We start from the raw sequence: 16,836 nt of genomic DNA, 5'->3' as shown, positions 1-16,836 counted from the left end.
GGGGGCGGGGGGCGGGGAATTTTAAACAAAAGATTATTTCATGAATTAAAAATTGGAAGTGAGAAGACTAGATGTGGAAATACCTGCAGTGTTATAAAAATGATTGTCTAGATTGCAAATTGAATACCTGTATTCACATTGTATCTGAAGTGAGAACATGTATGTAGGGTGTATCAAGTTGTTTTACCAATGTTAGATGCCCCAGAAGTAAAGATTTATGTATTCTGTAACAGCTATCCCTGCCCTTTCCCCTCGAGGTACTGAAGAGGAACATCTTTGAATGAATACATTAATGTCACTGAAGTAAAAACACACCAGTAAAAAAGCTTATGGGAAGTGCTGATTTGAGAACAAGGTACTTCATCAATTCTTCAATTAATATTATTAAATAAGATTCTTTATATTAATCATGGCTATGATTCATGGAACACCTGCAAGTTCATTGTGTGCAGCAGACCCACCACTCTCCGCCCCCTTTTAATTCCCAGGTCAGATCTGCAGAATGGAAAGGACAACTATGTAAATGAAAATAAACATATGAATTCTTTCACAAACAGCGATGACTCCTGGTAGTAGCCTTGATCACTAGAACAAACAGCTTTAACACACGTAGTGCTTATCACCAAATGTTATGCACTTGCACATGAAGGGCAGTTGGTCCACATTTGTGAAGAGTCGTAAGATGTCTCTCTCAAGCCTGATTTGTTCCATGTTATTAAAAAAACCACTCAAGGACACCTGCATTAATGGTACCACTTCATACTGATGCCTGCAATATTTATGCTCAATCGGCAACTCTGGGGCAGAATTTACACTAATGGAAGTCAATAACAAAGTCTTTAGGGAGTTCAAAACAATTTTTTGCTAATGGTTTGATTTTGCAAGCTGCAGAGCACACCAACCTCAGAAATAGTTTTTAGGCTACTGCTTAAAAGCAAACTGATGCGAACAGACCAATACCAGTACTCCTCAGTTTTAAATTAAAATATGTTTGCATGATTTTTTTACAGGATGGGTGAAAACCCCAAATGAAAATCCATAATATCATATATATTTTAGCAGGAAAAATATTACTCAGACTCTTTTGATTGGAATAATCAAACCCACTTTATTACTCTAATTTCATTCAAGAGATTGAACTTTAAAGTTGTTGTTAAGAAAAAAGCATGTGATGCACATCCATGAAAAATTTAAAAGACATACTTAAATAAAATACTCTTTAAATGGGAAACTTATACAAAACCAAGAATAGAGTCACCTGTTACACTAGCCAAACAAGGCTACAGCTCAGCAAATACACCTACAACCTGTCCCACAGGGGCATTTTTTCCTTTTATTCATGTGCTATCTATTAAACAACAAGCTTCTGAAGGCAACGAAGGTGCCTTTTTTTTTCCCCACAATGCTCCAAGCATAATGAGGACCTGTCCTTGACTAAAACTAACCAATATTGACTACAAAGACTGATTAGTCTTTTTTCATAAATGTAACCATCACACAGAGGCAAAACCAGACCCTTAGGCACTAACATTTAAAAAAAACCCAGATCGATCCTCGTTAGCTATGGAAAAGACTGAACATAAAATATTTACATAAGAAGCAGGTGAGACCCCACCTGGAGTACTGTGTTCAGCTGTGGAACCCTCAAGATCAGAAGGATATAGACAGGTTGGAGCGAGTCCAGAGGAGGCCACGGAGATGCTCCGAGGGCTGGAGCCCCTCTGCTATGGGGACAGGATAGGAGAGTTGGGTTTGTTCAGCCTGGAGAAGAGAAGGCTCCGGGGAGACCTTATAGCACCTTCCAGAACCTGAAGGGGCTACAAGGAAGCTGGGGGGGACTTTTTACAGGAGCCTGTAGTGACAGGACAAGGGGGAACGGGTTTAAATTGAAAGTGGGGAGGTTGAGATTAGGTATCAGGAAGAAGTTCTTCAGAAAGAGGGTAGTGAGGCACTGGAACAGGTTGCCCAGAGAAGCTGTGGATGCCCCATCCCTGGATGTCTTCAAGGCCAGGCTGGATGAAGCTTGGAGCAACCTGGTCTAGTGGAAGGTGTCCCTGCCCATGGCAGGGGGGTTGGAACTAGAAGGTCTTTAAGGTCCCTTCCAACCCAGACCAGTCTGTGATTCTATGATAAGTAGCCTTGAGTGAGGTGGTAATAAGGTAGGAAAACAAGGGCTGCATTTGGATACCTATAAAAGTGAGGAGATAGGTGGTCCTGCTACACTCCTTGTTTAAGTTTTTATGGGCTTACTGTTGGCATGCTTGCTGAGGTGGGTACAGTTCCTTGACTTTTTAGTATATATATATAGAGGTCCAGGCTTCTTACCTGCTGACAATATCAATGGGATAACGTAAATGAATTTGTAACTATTTCAACAAATTTTAAAAGAACATTCTGTTATTTCCTTGACCCACTTTTAAAATTTGGGGGTATTATATTGTCATTTCCTTTCTTTTGCAGACCTTGAAGGACTATACTGCTGCTGCTCAGCAGAGAAAGACAGAAGAAAGGGAGAGTTCAAGTATCCGTATTCTCCTGTTCTGCAATAAAGCACCAAAATGGGTCAGTCCCATCAGCAAACTGAAGCACTAGTTGAGGAAGAATGTACAACCTTGATTTTAAGTGACAGTGTGATTTTTCTTTAGTGTGCTTTCTACGCCCTTCAGAGATCAGGTTCTCTCTGTTTTTAACACATTAAGCCCACAAAATAACTTGGTATACATAGATTATAAACTCTTGAAATCAGGTGCCCAGCAACAAAAGTGCTACCTCAACGTGAACTACCATGTCACTGCCTTAATGCTTAGGGTAACATTTAAGAAAGACACCCGGAGGGGAAAAGAGAAAAAAGAATATAGAGAATTTCTTTGGGTGTATTATGAAAAAGTGTTTTCTACTCAAGTCATGCAAAAAGGAAGAAAGGGTCTTTGTGAAACACACTTCACCAGTTTGGAACACACACTAAACAATTTCACTTCAGAGCTTTCAGTAAATTATTTCAGTGAATGTTACTGAATAAAGGAAACCTGCACTGGAAATTCCTTCAGGAACATAGGCCCTTTCATGTTTCTCAGCTAGGCTTTTCAGCTCTCATTTCTGGGCTATTGCTGCTTCTCTCTCTGTCTCTCTCCGTGCCCCTAGTCCGTTTTTTGCCTGCTTCCTACACCTCACAGACTGCCCTTAGCATCTGGAATGCTGATCGTCTATTCAGCATCAAAACCCGCTCAGAAATGTCTTTGTAGCAACAATCTCTCTCCCTCGATTCTAGTACCCACCTATTCAACATCTAGAGTTCAAGAAAGGTGCATTTACAAAGGATTCATCTTGAAAAAACCCACAGACTGAAAACTATAAGGCTGACTCTGCTTTCTGACTTGCCAAGGGAGCGCTCACAGGGTGAGCTCCCAGAAGTGCCAAGGGAGTGCTCACAGGGTGAGCTCCCAGAGAACAGCCTCCTGGCACCACAGCAGGAAACCAGCAGCACCACTGCAGTGGGAGAGAAAAAGGAATAGGTGAGGCTAGAAAACCAAGTATCTCCATTTAGCTGAAGCCATGCAAACCATCTTAAGGAAAGAAGTCTTGTGCTGCCTAAGTAACCCAGGTCTTTTCCCTCCTCATTTGCTACTGTGTTCCAGAAATGCAGTTATGGCAAAGATCATTGGTGTAGATCCACCTGCCAGAAAGACACTGTGCTTCTCTTCAGGTCTGCAAAATTGCAGGGGACACCGGACACTGATGTCACAGACATTGTATTCCCGCAGAAGATAACACTGACAGTTTATGAAAAGTCCTTTCCTACACTGAATAAAGTTTATTACTTAAACCTAAAACGTATGTCAGAATGTATGTGCCAATCCCTGCCTCTGTGCAACAGCTGGCATGGGTTAAGCTCTAGCACTTAGTTCTTACGGGCCAAAGAAGGGACAAGACACACTTTCACTCTACTCAGTGAGTGGCAATGTGCAATGACAATACTACTTGTTGTGTGAACAAATTCACAGTAATTTTTTTTCATTTATTTGGAAACAGAAAGGTAGGGACAAACACAGCTGTTACTTCACAGAAGGCTCAGGATAAAGCAAATCAAAAGAAAAATCTCAAAGGAAGTTTTTAAAAATTAGTTTAAAAGGTATGTCTTTTCTAGCGCTTCATGTGAGAAGACAAATGCTTCTCCAAACTGTGCTTCAGAAATTAATACCTGCCTTCCTCTTGTGAGGAGAATCTAAATGTTGAAGATACTATAAAAAATAACTACGGCTAAATTGGTCTCATGTATTGAAGTGCTCCTTTTTCTAATCAACAGGTCAGAATTAGGATGATAACAGGTTATGAAGCAAAAAACAACTATAAAGACCGAAAAAGTCACGTTAAAGTATTTGCACTCAACTCAAACTCCCAAGCAAGTACCCAGAAAAAGCTCTAAATGAATGCCTTGCCAACATTCAGTACACTGATACTCTACTGTGTATTAGCACATCAACAGGGCATGTGCTTTCCCAGGAAAGGAACATTTTCTGTTTCTTGAGATGCTAATAAAAACGTAAGTGCTAAGTTGGGGATGTGTCATATAGCCTTAAAATAAGTATTTCTTCACATTTAAAACAGACTTTTCCACCAAGAAAATCCAAAAACTGAAGCAAAATACTAGCTTTACTGAAATGTTAACAATACGTATGTTAAATAATGTGAAAATAAGTGGAAAATTACACATTCCTTTAAAATTAAGCTTTGTATAGGCACAAAATTAGACAGCCTGATAATTATCAGATTATTTTGAAACAAGTTTTTATTTAAATACTTTCAGTTTAATACTGTATCTTTTTATCCTCGTATTTTTTTCACCATCTGGCTGACTAGAAAAGTTACTTAGTGACAACAGTGTATCTCACATCAGACAGTATACGTCTGAAATATTAATCCATCTAACAACTGGTAGGGAAGGAAAAAAGAGATCAGCTATTCACTCAGTTATTAAGTGTTGAATGTGACAGTCTCTCTCCTCCAGTAACACAGAGTTACTTGAGTATCAAAGTATCCAGGGAGTGAACAATTATTACATCAGAAAGACTAGCAAAATAAATTGGGGTTTTTCTCAATAAACGGAAAACTCAAAATTAAAATCTTTTTCAGACCCCTTCTTTCATCAAAAGCATTTACACTTTACATAAGCCACGTTTCTTCCCCATGCCACTGGCTCTCACTTTATGATCACATTATTCAGACAGACCACTATTTCATAGCAATCCGTTCCAACACACCATTGAAGATAGACATCCAAGTGTGGAGTCTAATTAGATCCCAAGGTATCCATACTTTACATGCCAAATAATTACAAAAACATATTAGAAGCAGAGAAGCGTAGAGCTCTTGATTCATGTTTACTCAGTTTTAACCATTACTTCAGTTTCTTAAATACCAACAGGGATATAGAAAAACGTATTTTACTTTGTACTAGAAAATGTGATCTATGAGACAACCAGGGCAACTGAAAACTGTCTTTTGAAAGCTGAGCCCTAAACTCCGCAGTTTTAAAGGTGGTGTGTTTTGGTAAGGAACACAATTCTTTATCCAAGAACTGTAATTTAATTTATTCTGCTCCATGTTTCAGTGCAGAACGAAAAATAGAATCCACAAAATCCCAATGGATATATTAAAAAAGAACTTTACAGAAGTGATTACACAGTTAAAACTAACTGCTAGGCAAAAAGCCAGGGGTTTTGTTGTGTGTGGGGGTTTTGGTGTGGGGTTTTTTACATTAAGTATATTAAATTACACTTTATTTGCTTTGGTGTATAGAGTCAGATTATAGGTGAGAAGAAAACAGGAAAGGGTGAATTTTTCAATAATCTTAATAATTTTGCATCTCAACCTTCTTCCTTGTTCTTACTTGCTTTTTCTCACTTCTTCCCTGTGTCTATTTTGACATGTGTTTTTCAAAGCAGCTGTTACAGGACAATGACTTCAAATGAACAACAGTATGTTATAGGGAAAGCTTATTTTGGTTCAAACAGAAGAATACTTTAATCATTGTTCATCTGACAATATTCATGAGAATTAAGTTGCAAATCTTACTAAGCAGGCAAATATCGGTTCCCAAACGGCTGGATATGCAAAAAACTGAAGATGTAAACAGGTCCTGCAGCAGGTCTTGAACCTGGACAGATTCACCAAAGCTGTACTGGCATCATTTACGGTGTACAAAGGTGTTCCAGAAGAATTACAGGTGGTACACAAAAACCAACTATGATAATTTTAAGATACCATGGCTGCTTTGCAGAACTTGGAAAACAGATTTATAAAATAATTGACATAGCATTTTTGATGTCACCAACAAGCTGTGAGAACAGTCTGATTCATGGTCTCAGGCACAACTGACCTGGATTTATGTGATCAAAATCCAAACCATTCTGGCACAGAGTAATTCATGGAGGATAATTTACAGTGTTGAAATGTTACCAACAGCTGTACCTTCAGTCACTGTGTCTTTTCCTTGATGCACAAAGCATCATCAGATGGTAACATCATTGGCAGGGAAACGGCTGAAAATCTCTACAGGAACTCCAAAATAACATGAGGGAAGTGCATGGAAACTGTAACACCTCATGGCCCCCTCTCCCGCCTGGCTGGACTGTTACTGTTTTTCCAAAACATGCTAGGAGCTGAATGAAACTACCAAATTGACCAACAGCATATGGAAGTGTCTACTTGATGAGATGTACTGTCACTATTCCTCTAGTCTTTCTCTAGCACGTTCTGCCCTAGAGCTCTCTGAGACACAGCAACCCATAAAAAAGTAGAGGTGCTATCTGGGAAGAATGCTTCCTGCAGTACTTCCTTCCTCAGCTGCAGGACAAAAGCAGCTACAGGAAAATAAAAAAACAACCCAACCTCGGTAAGATAAAATCAAAAGCCACTCAAATAGAGCAGCTAGGTAGTCACTCCCCAAGCTGCAGGGAAGGGAGGTGAAGATAAGCGAGGTGCCTTGTGTGTGCACATAAACTCAGGAGTTGGGAGAGGAACTTCTGCATACCACAGCTGCACATTTAGTACCACGTTACAAAGCTGGAAACAGGCACGTACAGCAGACTGTCCAGAAATGGCATAAATCATGATAGAGGACATTATCTATGCATTTTTCCCTAGCTGTAAGGATAGGATTACTAGCTTTTCCAATAATGAAAAAGGAAGAGTGGAGCGTTTAGAGCATCAAGGAACTGCAAATCCTACACACTAGCTCAGACATGTATGAAGCCCTATCTTCAGCATTCTGTCATCCAAATCGTTTTCCACACACAGTTTTTATGTTGACTAGCTGAAAAATTGCTGTGGCTAAATGGGCACAATACTCTGCAGTGTCTGAAGTTAATAGCATATGAAGATGTTGATGCTTATCTTTACATACAAGGAACAACAAAAGGAAGCATCAATTTAGCCAAATCCGTTTTCAGCTTAAAGCAGGACAAGTAAACATACACACGTACCACTAAACACACGGACAAGTCTCAACAAGATGAGAAGTGTACTGAGGCTAAGGGGTGAAGACACATTCAAAATATGGACAAACACTTAAAAAAAAAAGCATAAACATTTTAAATGTTTCCCAACTTTCCCCTCGATCTATTTCTTTATGGTCTAGCTTGGTAAGCAGTATGCTAGAATTGAGTCTTCAACAAAGAATTGAAAACAGTAGATGGAAGGGACTTGAAACAGTTTTGAGTGAGATGTTTAATATGCAAGCCTTGTAACACTGCCCCAACTTGGAAGCATCTACAAACAGCGCAATCTCCTGCTTCTGGTGACAGAATTCACAGGAAGCTGCCTTAAAAACAAAATTTCAAGATTTCATTACCGTGTGAAAAGGGCTCACAGGAGAGAGGAGTGTCAAAACAGCAGATCATTTTGAGTCTGGAAGAAGGCAAGATACTATTGATTAGCCTGCCTCTATGCAAAGCAAGAACTCCTACAGTTCTCAGCAATGATAACATGCCAAACATTGCCTGCAGAAACTCAGCAGGAGTTGAAAACAGCTGCCTTGTACAGAGAGAAGATACGGCCCTGATTAACTAAGAAAAAAAAAAAAGAAAAAGGATGGATGGGAGAAGAAGACAGCAATTTTTCAGCTGTCTGGCTGCAAGAGTCTTGGTCCTGAAGAGCCTGAGTATCACTGGAAAAATGGAAGTTGTAAAGTGGATAAATATGCACAGCTATACAGAATTTCAAAGCAAAGAGGAATCCACATTGTATAAAATGGAAGCAGAGTAATTCAGTGTTTTGGAACGCCTGCTTGAGGCACTCCACTACTATCGTGTTTCCCTTATTCAGTCTTTACACAGGTAGGATCCTCCTTCTTTGTTTCCACCAATACTGTATTCTTTGACTTCAGTGTCCTTGACAAATTCTCCCAGGCTTGTAAACTGCTTTCTACATCTTATCAGAAGAGAAAGCTGGTTGGGAAAGTTACCATGGCATTCCTTTCTCGTGCACAGTTTGTTCCAGAATGGTTCACACACATTACCTACTGAGTCTTCCTCAGATACAGTTACTGAATCGAGCTGCTTACCTACTAGGGGAAAGGCAACCCACCTTATCTGGGACTTTGTATCCTGCAGAACAGCTATGGATAGACAGTGTAAGGCAGACAAGTAGTAAACTTTACTATTTCCTCAGATGACTGTAGAGAAACTGCCACCCACTCCATATATGTAAAATAAACAAGGAAATTATATAGCAGTATTTTAAAATACCTGAAAATATTTTAGAAACCACTCTTGTTAAATCTGAGCAGATTCAAGTCCTAAAGGGCTCCAGTTTAAATGGTAATGCCAGTAAGTTCACACTTCCAGATATCAAAAAAGCAGCATACTTAAGAAAGAATAAGACTGAAGCAAGAAGAAAAAGCAGAAAACTCTGCTTGTCCACAGTGATATTTTTTTTTCCCAGCAAAAACTCTGACTTCCATTCAATTAGTTTTCTTTGCTTAGTTTATCTTACTCTGCCTCTATTTCCTACCCGTTCGGCATCTTATAATACGTATCTGTGGAAACACCTTCCTTATAAAAGTCTATCTTCATAAAGCTGACAATTACAGCTTCTTTACTATGCTAATTTTTATGTACTGAGTAGAAGCATTTATGTATTATAAGAAAATTTAGTTAAGTTTTGGATCAAGTGTATACCTGGAAGTCTCCTCTCCCCCATCTATATTTTGGACACTTTTATTTCAAAAACTGAACCAAAAGTACTCCAAAATTCCATGGAAGCCTAATAAAGTAGTGGGGAAGGAGCTGCTATGTCTGGTAGTTCAAGCTCTTTAGCTTACATACCATAGAACTCCAGAGAGAAGTATGTGAATCCTTAAGAGTCACCCTGAGAAAAGCTCTGACACTATGCTTGTCACCTGGATCACTGTTTCTTCCTCACACCTTCTTAAACTTAGAAAGTGGGTCTGGGAAAATCCATGACTCTCACTTGCTGAGATAAGCGAGGTTAAGCAAGGCGAGCAGTGAGTTGAAATGAGTCACCAGTACCACCCGTAAGGGCTAGAGCACACCTACTACCGTACACTTAACTGTATATTCCAGCTTTTATTTGCCAGTTGGTACAAAACAACATAATGCATCAGATTTCAAGCACCTCACACATATAGTTACATGGATGTGTGTGCACACATCAGTATTAAAGAAAGGCAAACCCAAGACTCTGAAAGACAGTCAAAGAACACACCTATGTCTAGACACAAACTTGCGTTCAAATTGGTCAGAGGTCTCGCTAAATGAACTGCCAGGCCTTCAGAATAAGTGAACCGAAAGAAAGAACTGAAGAAAGGCACACTAAGCAGGGTTATTTTGTGAAACATGGCACAGATACTGAGATCTCTATAGTACTGTATTTTAAAGTTTCAGCAAACGTGAGCCAAGAAGAAAACCAAAATGAATTAACATACAGACTTTGGCATAGGTCAATGAAATATGTCCACACAGGCTTCATTAATGCAATCACAAACTCAGTGAAGCCAAATGGACATCTCAACTGGTAAACAGAGTAATAAGAAACACTGTCATATCCAGTTAAAACAGACTTGCAAACAATAGGCAGCCTAACTAATGAGAAACATGATTGTAACTTACAAATTAAAGAAACCCCCAAGGTAAGAACAGCTCCAAAATGCTCTCCACAAATTAAAAGACCTAACCCAATGGACTACACTATAAAGAAAAAGTTTGTTACAAGTCAGAAATTAATACGTACATAAGCATAAGGAAAAGAAAACGTACTTTGCCAACTAAGGAAAGATGTCAGTGCTGCAGACCACATCATAAACCCATGTCATGCCAGAGGGATTTCCAGGAAGACAGAAATCCCCAACCAAGCAAACAACAACAGCAAAAGAAAACCCAAAGCAAATTTGGTGGCAAGTAGAGGAAATAGCATACAGCTTGGTTTTGTTTAAACTATTTTTCTGTATGCCCTGAGCACATACTTGCATCTGCATTGCCAACAGTGTTCAGAACATTTAAACAGAAACTTTACTTTTAAAATGTAGTAACATCACATTAGAAAGAAGCCCAAAATTTAGCAAAAGCAAAGCACAGGCAGCTGTAAATGCAGAAACAGGCATTCATTGATCTATCTTTAATTCAAAACTTTTCAAAGTATCTCACGCAAAGAAGATTTCTTCCCTTAAGCTAAATTTTCCACTGTCGGATAGGATACCCAGCACCATATGCTTTTTCATGCCTTCTTTACCTTACTGACAAGTTAAAAAGCAGTGAAAAATTATTACCAAGCACTACAGCCTCAGCAGAGGCAAACACAGAATTACTTGGGCTCCCAACCAGTTATACACCAACTCTTCAAGCAACACCCACATTGCTGCTCCATGGTCAGGACCAGAGAACTACAGAGTTTGCTCCTTATTTCTTGGGAAAACATAAAAGCAAAAGCTTCCCTGTCATGACCGTGGGATAAAGATGTCCCACTTTGCCTAGCTACTCCTCTAGAATCAGACAACCGCAGTTGTGCTCTTACTCTGCTCTCCCTGGGGATATCACAAGAAATATAAAAAGAGAATAACCAAAACAACGTCTGTCTTTGCCAGCTGACTGCTGTATTACAGCAAAGCAAGATTCTCAGCATTTTCAATAAAGACTGAATAGGAAATATGCAGAATAGCACTCGATTCAAATCTCTCTCATCTCTCTGCATTGCACTGAAACTTGCAACAGGCATATCTAAAAATTATTTTGATTTTGAGAAGCTGCAGAGCAGCACATGAAAAGACAGGGCTGAAAATGAAACTATCACAGCAGAGAGATGTGGGGTTCTTCAAGAATTCTTATTTAGATATTTGCATCATAACATCTACACAAAACTTAAAATGTGCTAAGGACGTGAAGGTGAGGCACCATCACGCTGAGGCACAGGGGATGAGCAAGGTACCCTATTCGAAGAAACAGAACTGATATCATGGAAACGGTGAAATTCAACAGTGCAAAATACAAGCTTGAAAATTTCTGTTAGAAACCAAACTATTATAATGAAAATGACTACAGATGGGAACGAACTGATCACAAAATGACTACAAGCCACCATTATAAGCCAAAAATGAGACAAAAACTTTTCAGCAAGGAGATTTTTTTAAAAAGTATCAGATTTTGGATATTCTTTTGATTCTTTTTATATTTTTTAATACATGCATACCCATACAAATGCTCTAACACCTTCAAGATCACTTAAAACTTAATAGTCAGGTTCATTCAGTCTGAATAGCCTTTTTGAAAGCAGATAAACAGAAATCAAGTAAATTATTCAAAGCAAAGCATTTATCATTGTGAGTATATGTAAAAGCAGAAGGCGCAAGGAAAGCTGTGTTTTATGGCTTTATGAAAGACTGACTTAAAGCAGCTTTTTAGTCCACACAACCGAGAGCATTTACTGGTTATCTTCCGCATTTTTTTTAAATTTGAATATCATGCATCAAAATTCAAGAATCAAGTAAAAATAAACCAAAGCATGATCATGGGAAAACCAGCAAAAAATCACATAGATATTTTTGATAGCATGGCTGATTAATATAGAAAAAAACCCTAAAATTATTAAAATTATCTACCACACATGATTAAACACAACCAGCTACACATGACAAAAACAACGTGAAATAGGTCTCAATCATTTCAAAATGCTCTCAGAGTATGACACCAGAAGGGGTCTGTCCTTTTCAAAAGTACCTACTTTTCCAAATATACTGCCATTTAAAGTTAAAAGACTAAATATTTATGTATGTATTTCTACCAATATTTAAAGTAACAACATAGGCTTTGTGGTAAACACTGGTTTTCCTATATTAACCTGCTTTTTGCAACTGGTATGAAAGCAACTGAGAATTTTTAAACTATAGCTGAGTCCTAACTTTTCAGAATATAAACAGGCAAAATAAGTATTTTGTCTACCTAGCGGGGCATTTGCTAATTTGCATTCAACTTTTCTTTTGTCTGCATTTTGTTCTGGAAAGTCAGGTACTTGGTGCTCTCAGAACTAATGAATAATATCTTTTCATGCAACTCCACAAGCCTTTTTAATTTGATTATGAAGACCTGTCCAAAGAACCTTACTATAAATGTGAGCCCAGAGATCCGTACGTGGATATATTTCGTCATACCTTGCATTAGTCTACTATCCTTTTTTCAACACCACCCCCTATTTTCTTACTGGCTTGAGCATTCAAGTCTTTTTACTCACTTCTGTGCTCCCTGAGACAACAGCTTTGTCCACGTTCACCGATAGCTGCTCTTCAGTCTGGCAGACTCCCAATGACCACTCCGCACAGCGGTGATGAGCCCAGCAATGACCTAATGCATTATGAAAGAAAAAGAGCTTTGGCTGTACAACTCTGTCAAGCACTTCCTTTAAGTATGGAACTTAGTTCTACGAGTAAATACTTGCCAGATAAAATGAATAGTCTCTCTTCCTCTTATTTTTTTTCTTTCAACATTTAATGTCCTTATTATCATAAGCTAAATATACTGCAGTTACTATCAGACACTGAATACACTGCAATTTTTTTGATGCACAATATATCTTCATTTCAGCATATTCTGTACATCTAATTTTCAGATGCCTGATAACAACACTGCGGGGTATATGATTCTGTGACTTTATGATTCTATATGCACTGTGTTTTGTGCGTGAGACATACAGGGTTACATTTGATCTTATATTTCACTGTAAATAACTAGGTATGTACTTATGATTCCCAAGAATTGGATATGGATCCCTATGTTAATGTAGAACATGCTCACATGATGCTTTAGAAGTCTACACAAAACTTAAAAGCTCAAAATACAGCATGAACAGAAACACCATGTGAATGACTGAGGAAATTGTGTCAGTACAACAAAAACATTATAGAGATATAATGAGAAATGTTTAGCTACGTAACAAAAAAGAGTTGAATTGAAGAATTCAACAGGTGGTCTCAAAAAAAAAAGTTGGTAGTTCAGTTCTGGGAAAAGCAATGTAAATGATGCATACTTCCAGAGGAATTCTGTGACAGCTTTATACTACATCCAAAATGATGCCTTACATTAGCTGCTGAAATCAGCTACTTGGTCAACTTCATCATTCAGTAACAAAAAAACTCCCCCCAGAATCTCTGTAAGGGCTGGGAAGAGTCATCTACAAGTAAAAACAACTTAAAAAAATTAGACTGATAACCTCCTCTGCCCATCCACACACACCATGGTATTACTATTTAAAACAAACCATTAAATTTTATTTTTAGTTTTTAATTACACGTTGAAATGAGCTTCCATGCTCATTAAAAAATTCCATTTATATCACTGCACAAATATATTCCCATTTTTGAGGCAAAATAGATGAGTAGACTACTGGCATCAAAGCCTTTGGTCATAGATGCTTTCTGAAAAGGTAATTCATAACTGAGTGAAAAGTTCCATTAAAATGAAAGAGCAGATGACAAACCAGACAGTTTTCTGACAGAAAACCCAGAACATTGGAGACATGCAAGTGCATTATCCTCTACTGTCCTATTAATACTGCTCTTTTAAAACTTCCTTTCCATTACTTCCAATAACCCTGCATCAGCAGCAGTATATTAGGTAAAACTACAGGATTAGCACTGAAGATATTACTGCCTGAACACCAGTTCACCAACAGATTACAAATATTTCCCCATACAAACCTGACGACTGTGTCCAGTACTTGAAGAGACTATACAAAACCACCACGTAACATTGGCAAAAGCTACGAGAGCATCAAGCACTTGACAGGGACCAGAGCACAGAAATCCAACACCCGAAAAACTTCACTCACTGTCACTGTAGCTACTGTACTACTACTGGACTGGAAATAAGGAGGAGAGCAACGTATCTTACCTGTTGGCTCAAATAAGGCTTGAATATCAATGTCATCTGGTAAGCCAACTAAACTGAGTTCATCCCAGAATTTGACAACCTGATCGTCAGAAGCAGTTTGGGTGCTTACACTGGTACATGACGCTATATTCGACCGAGACCTGTGTCAGGGAGCAGAAAAACAAATTTAGAAGTGACCACATTCTTTATTCAATGAGCTACTTGTAAATGAACCAAAACTTGAGGAAAGCAAGTATAAATTTTTCCAAACATGATAAAATACAAATCAACATGAACAAAAATCTTTCTGCTTCGTATTTTAGCCCAGTATTTTTCTCAATAACAAAGTTTGCTCTTAAAGCCATTATTCAATAGACAAAAAAGCGTGCTTGGTAAAATGTCCCTTTTCCCAGTCCACCCTCTTCCAATTCTTCAGGACACACACACACTTCTTTTTGTAAGTCCACTTCTGTTTGATATTAAAACTTGCCCAACCCTAGGAATGGAGAATTAGGTAAGAGCAAGCAGTCTGTTACTCTGGGGAAGAAAAGACGTAGAAGGATGTGGATGCCCCATCCCTGAATGTCTTCAAGGCCAGGCTGGATGAGGCTTTGAGCAACCTGGCCTACTGGAAGGTGTCCCTGCCCATGGCAGGGGCGTTGGAGCTAGATGATCTTTAAGGTCCTTTCCAACCCAAACCATTCTGTGATTCTATGAAGGAAGAGAAGGGAGTGGTATGAGTGGCAAGCACCAGCTGCCGCTTTCCTATGGCCCTCTCCATGCAGTCCTAACAGCTAGTCCAGGGCTCGGGACTGACAGCACCCTCAAAGGAGGATACACCAGAGGTAAGGTGCCTAGATAAAATACAGCAGCTATGGGGGGGAGCGGGAGGTACAAAAAAGACCAGGAGTCAAAAAGCTGCTTGGAAATACATTTATTTACCCAACACTATTGAGATTTTAAAAAAAGGGGGGGAGGGCAAGAAAAAGAGCATGGGGGAATTGAAAAATGCAGTGATACAAAGACTAGTATATTGCGTTAGCATGGGAGGATCTAGTTTATAATCTTATCAATTTGTTGCCCAAATTCTAATCTCAACAGAAAACAATTAATAAAACTCAGAATATTCCATTAAAAAAAAGAAGCAATGATTCCTCTTCCTTTATGTCCTGCAGGCAAAATACTATCTTGGACATCTAAGTACATGCTCAGGCTTACTGATAAGAAAGACCTGATCTCATCAGGTGCTTCAGCAGTTGGTAGGAAAGAGGAGGTTCTGTTTTCTATTAAGGTTCTTTGAACTTCATTATTTTTGCCCGTTAATAACTCAAATGTATGTGTTTGCTGTTACTTCTGCGTTTCTAGAGTTGAGACAGCACAAAACAACCTCTCTTTCCCAACTTCTCTCCTCCTGCCTATAACCTCTTAAAAAAAAGTGATGATGAAAAATGACCCATCACCAATAAGACAAGAAATAGAGGGAACACGGGAATTTTAACCTGCAATAGCTTTGCCTTCCTGAAAACCGTAATAACTGCATTCAGAAATACATGAAAAAAATAGCTAGTGGGGAAAACAAGAGTAACACCCCTTGCACTGCCAAAGAACGCTTAAAAGTTTTCACTTATTACATGGTATCCTCATGACACCTGTCATGAGAGAAGCTGAACAACACCCCCTCCAACTCCCAAAAGGCACTAACTCTGACACTGTCGACATTAACGCTCCCCTTACTGGAGCACTAAACGAACATACTCTGTTCAGTAAAGCTGGTTCCTGAACAGGGCCTGCGTCCAGCGGGGCCACCGCTAACACTGAACTGCTGCTCAAAACACCAAGCTTAAAGGAACATTAAGAAAAAACCAAATCCCAATTGGCAAGGCATTTTTATCAACACGACAGCTTTCTCACACCATCAAAGCAATCCATTTAAACAACATCCAGGTCTTCTCTCCAATTTCGTCCTGAACAGAGACATTTTCCACCCCATCCTTATTGTCCGTACTTCTCCTTTGTGTACGCACTATGTCGTAGGCCTATAAAATAACCGACTGAGGGGAGGGGGTTAGTTTTATTAGCTTCACGAACAGCAATTTTTTTCCCTATGGGCATTACACGACGTGTATTTTTACAACAGTGACGTAACGATACGAGCGTGGTGGGTACCAGGGAGCGTACCCATGCGTACCAGCACCACCGAGCAGAGAACAGGCGAGGCGGCACAGCTTCTCCAGCAGCAGGCACGGCCCCGGCGCCCGGTATTGACACATTAGGAACGTCACTTTTCACAGAGCCAGCGGAACACGGGCTAATTACACACTGGGAATGTCACGTTTAGCACAGCCAAGGGAACGCACGCTAATGACTTATTCTGGGGGTGTGTTTTGGTCAGATTTGAAGGACAGCAGCTCCGCCCGAGGCCACAGCCCCTCAGGCGGCCGTGGCCCCTCAGGCGGCTCCGCCT

At 39.3% G+C, this 16,836-nt stretch overlaps 1 protein-coding gene across 1 annotated transcript in view; it reads right to left on the bottom strand.

The window, feature by feature from the left end:
* Window positions 1-16,211, bottom strand: part of LOC104510383 (histone-lysine N-methyltransferase 2D) — a gene marked incomplete at its 5' end in the record, with an annotated part of 29,484 nt that extends 13,273 nt beyond the window's left edge. The window contains 4 exons of the mRNA XM_010152616.1: window positions 7,758-7,819; window positions 12,739-12,848; window positions 14,394-14,533; window positions 16,075-16,211. Of these exons, the coding sequence (XP_010150918.1) occupies window positions 7,758-7,819; window positions 12,739-12,848; window positions 14,394-14,533; window positions 16,075-16,211 (449 nt within the window). The remainder of the gene's footprint in view (window positions 1-7,757; window positions 7,820-12,738; window positions 12,849-14,393; window positions 14,534-16,074) is intronic.
* Window positions 16,212-16,836: the final 625 nt, after the last annotated feature.

Source organism: Eurypyga helias, unplaced genomic scaffold (assembly GCF_000690775.1).
Source record: "Eurypyga helias isolate BGI_N326 unplaced genomic scaffold, ASM69077v1 scaffold7735, whole genome shotgun sequence".
NCBI classification, from domain to species: Eukaryota; Metazoa; Chordata; class Aves; order Eurypygiformes; family Eurypygidae; genus Eurypyga; species Eurypyga helias.
Note: the sequence above shows the minus strand (reverse complement) of the source record. Positions and strands in the feature narration are given on the sequence as shown.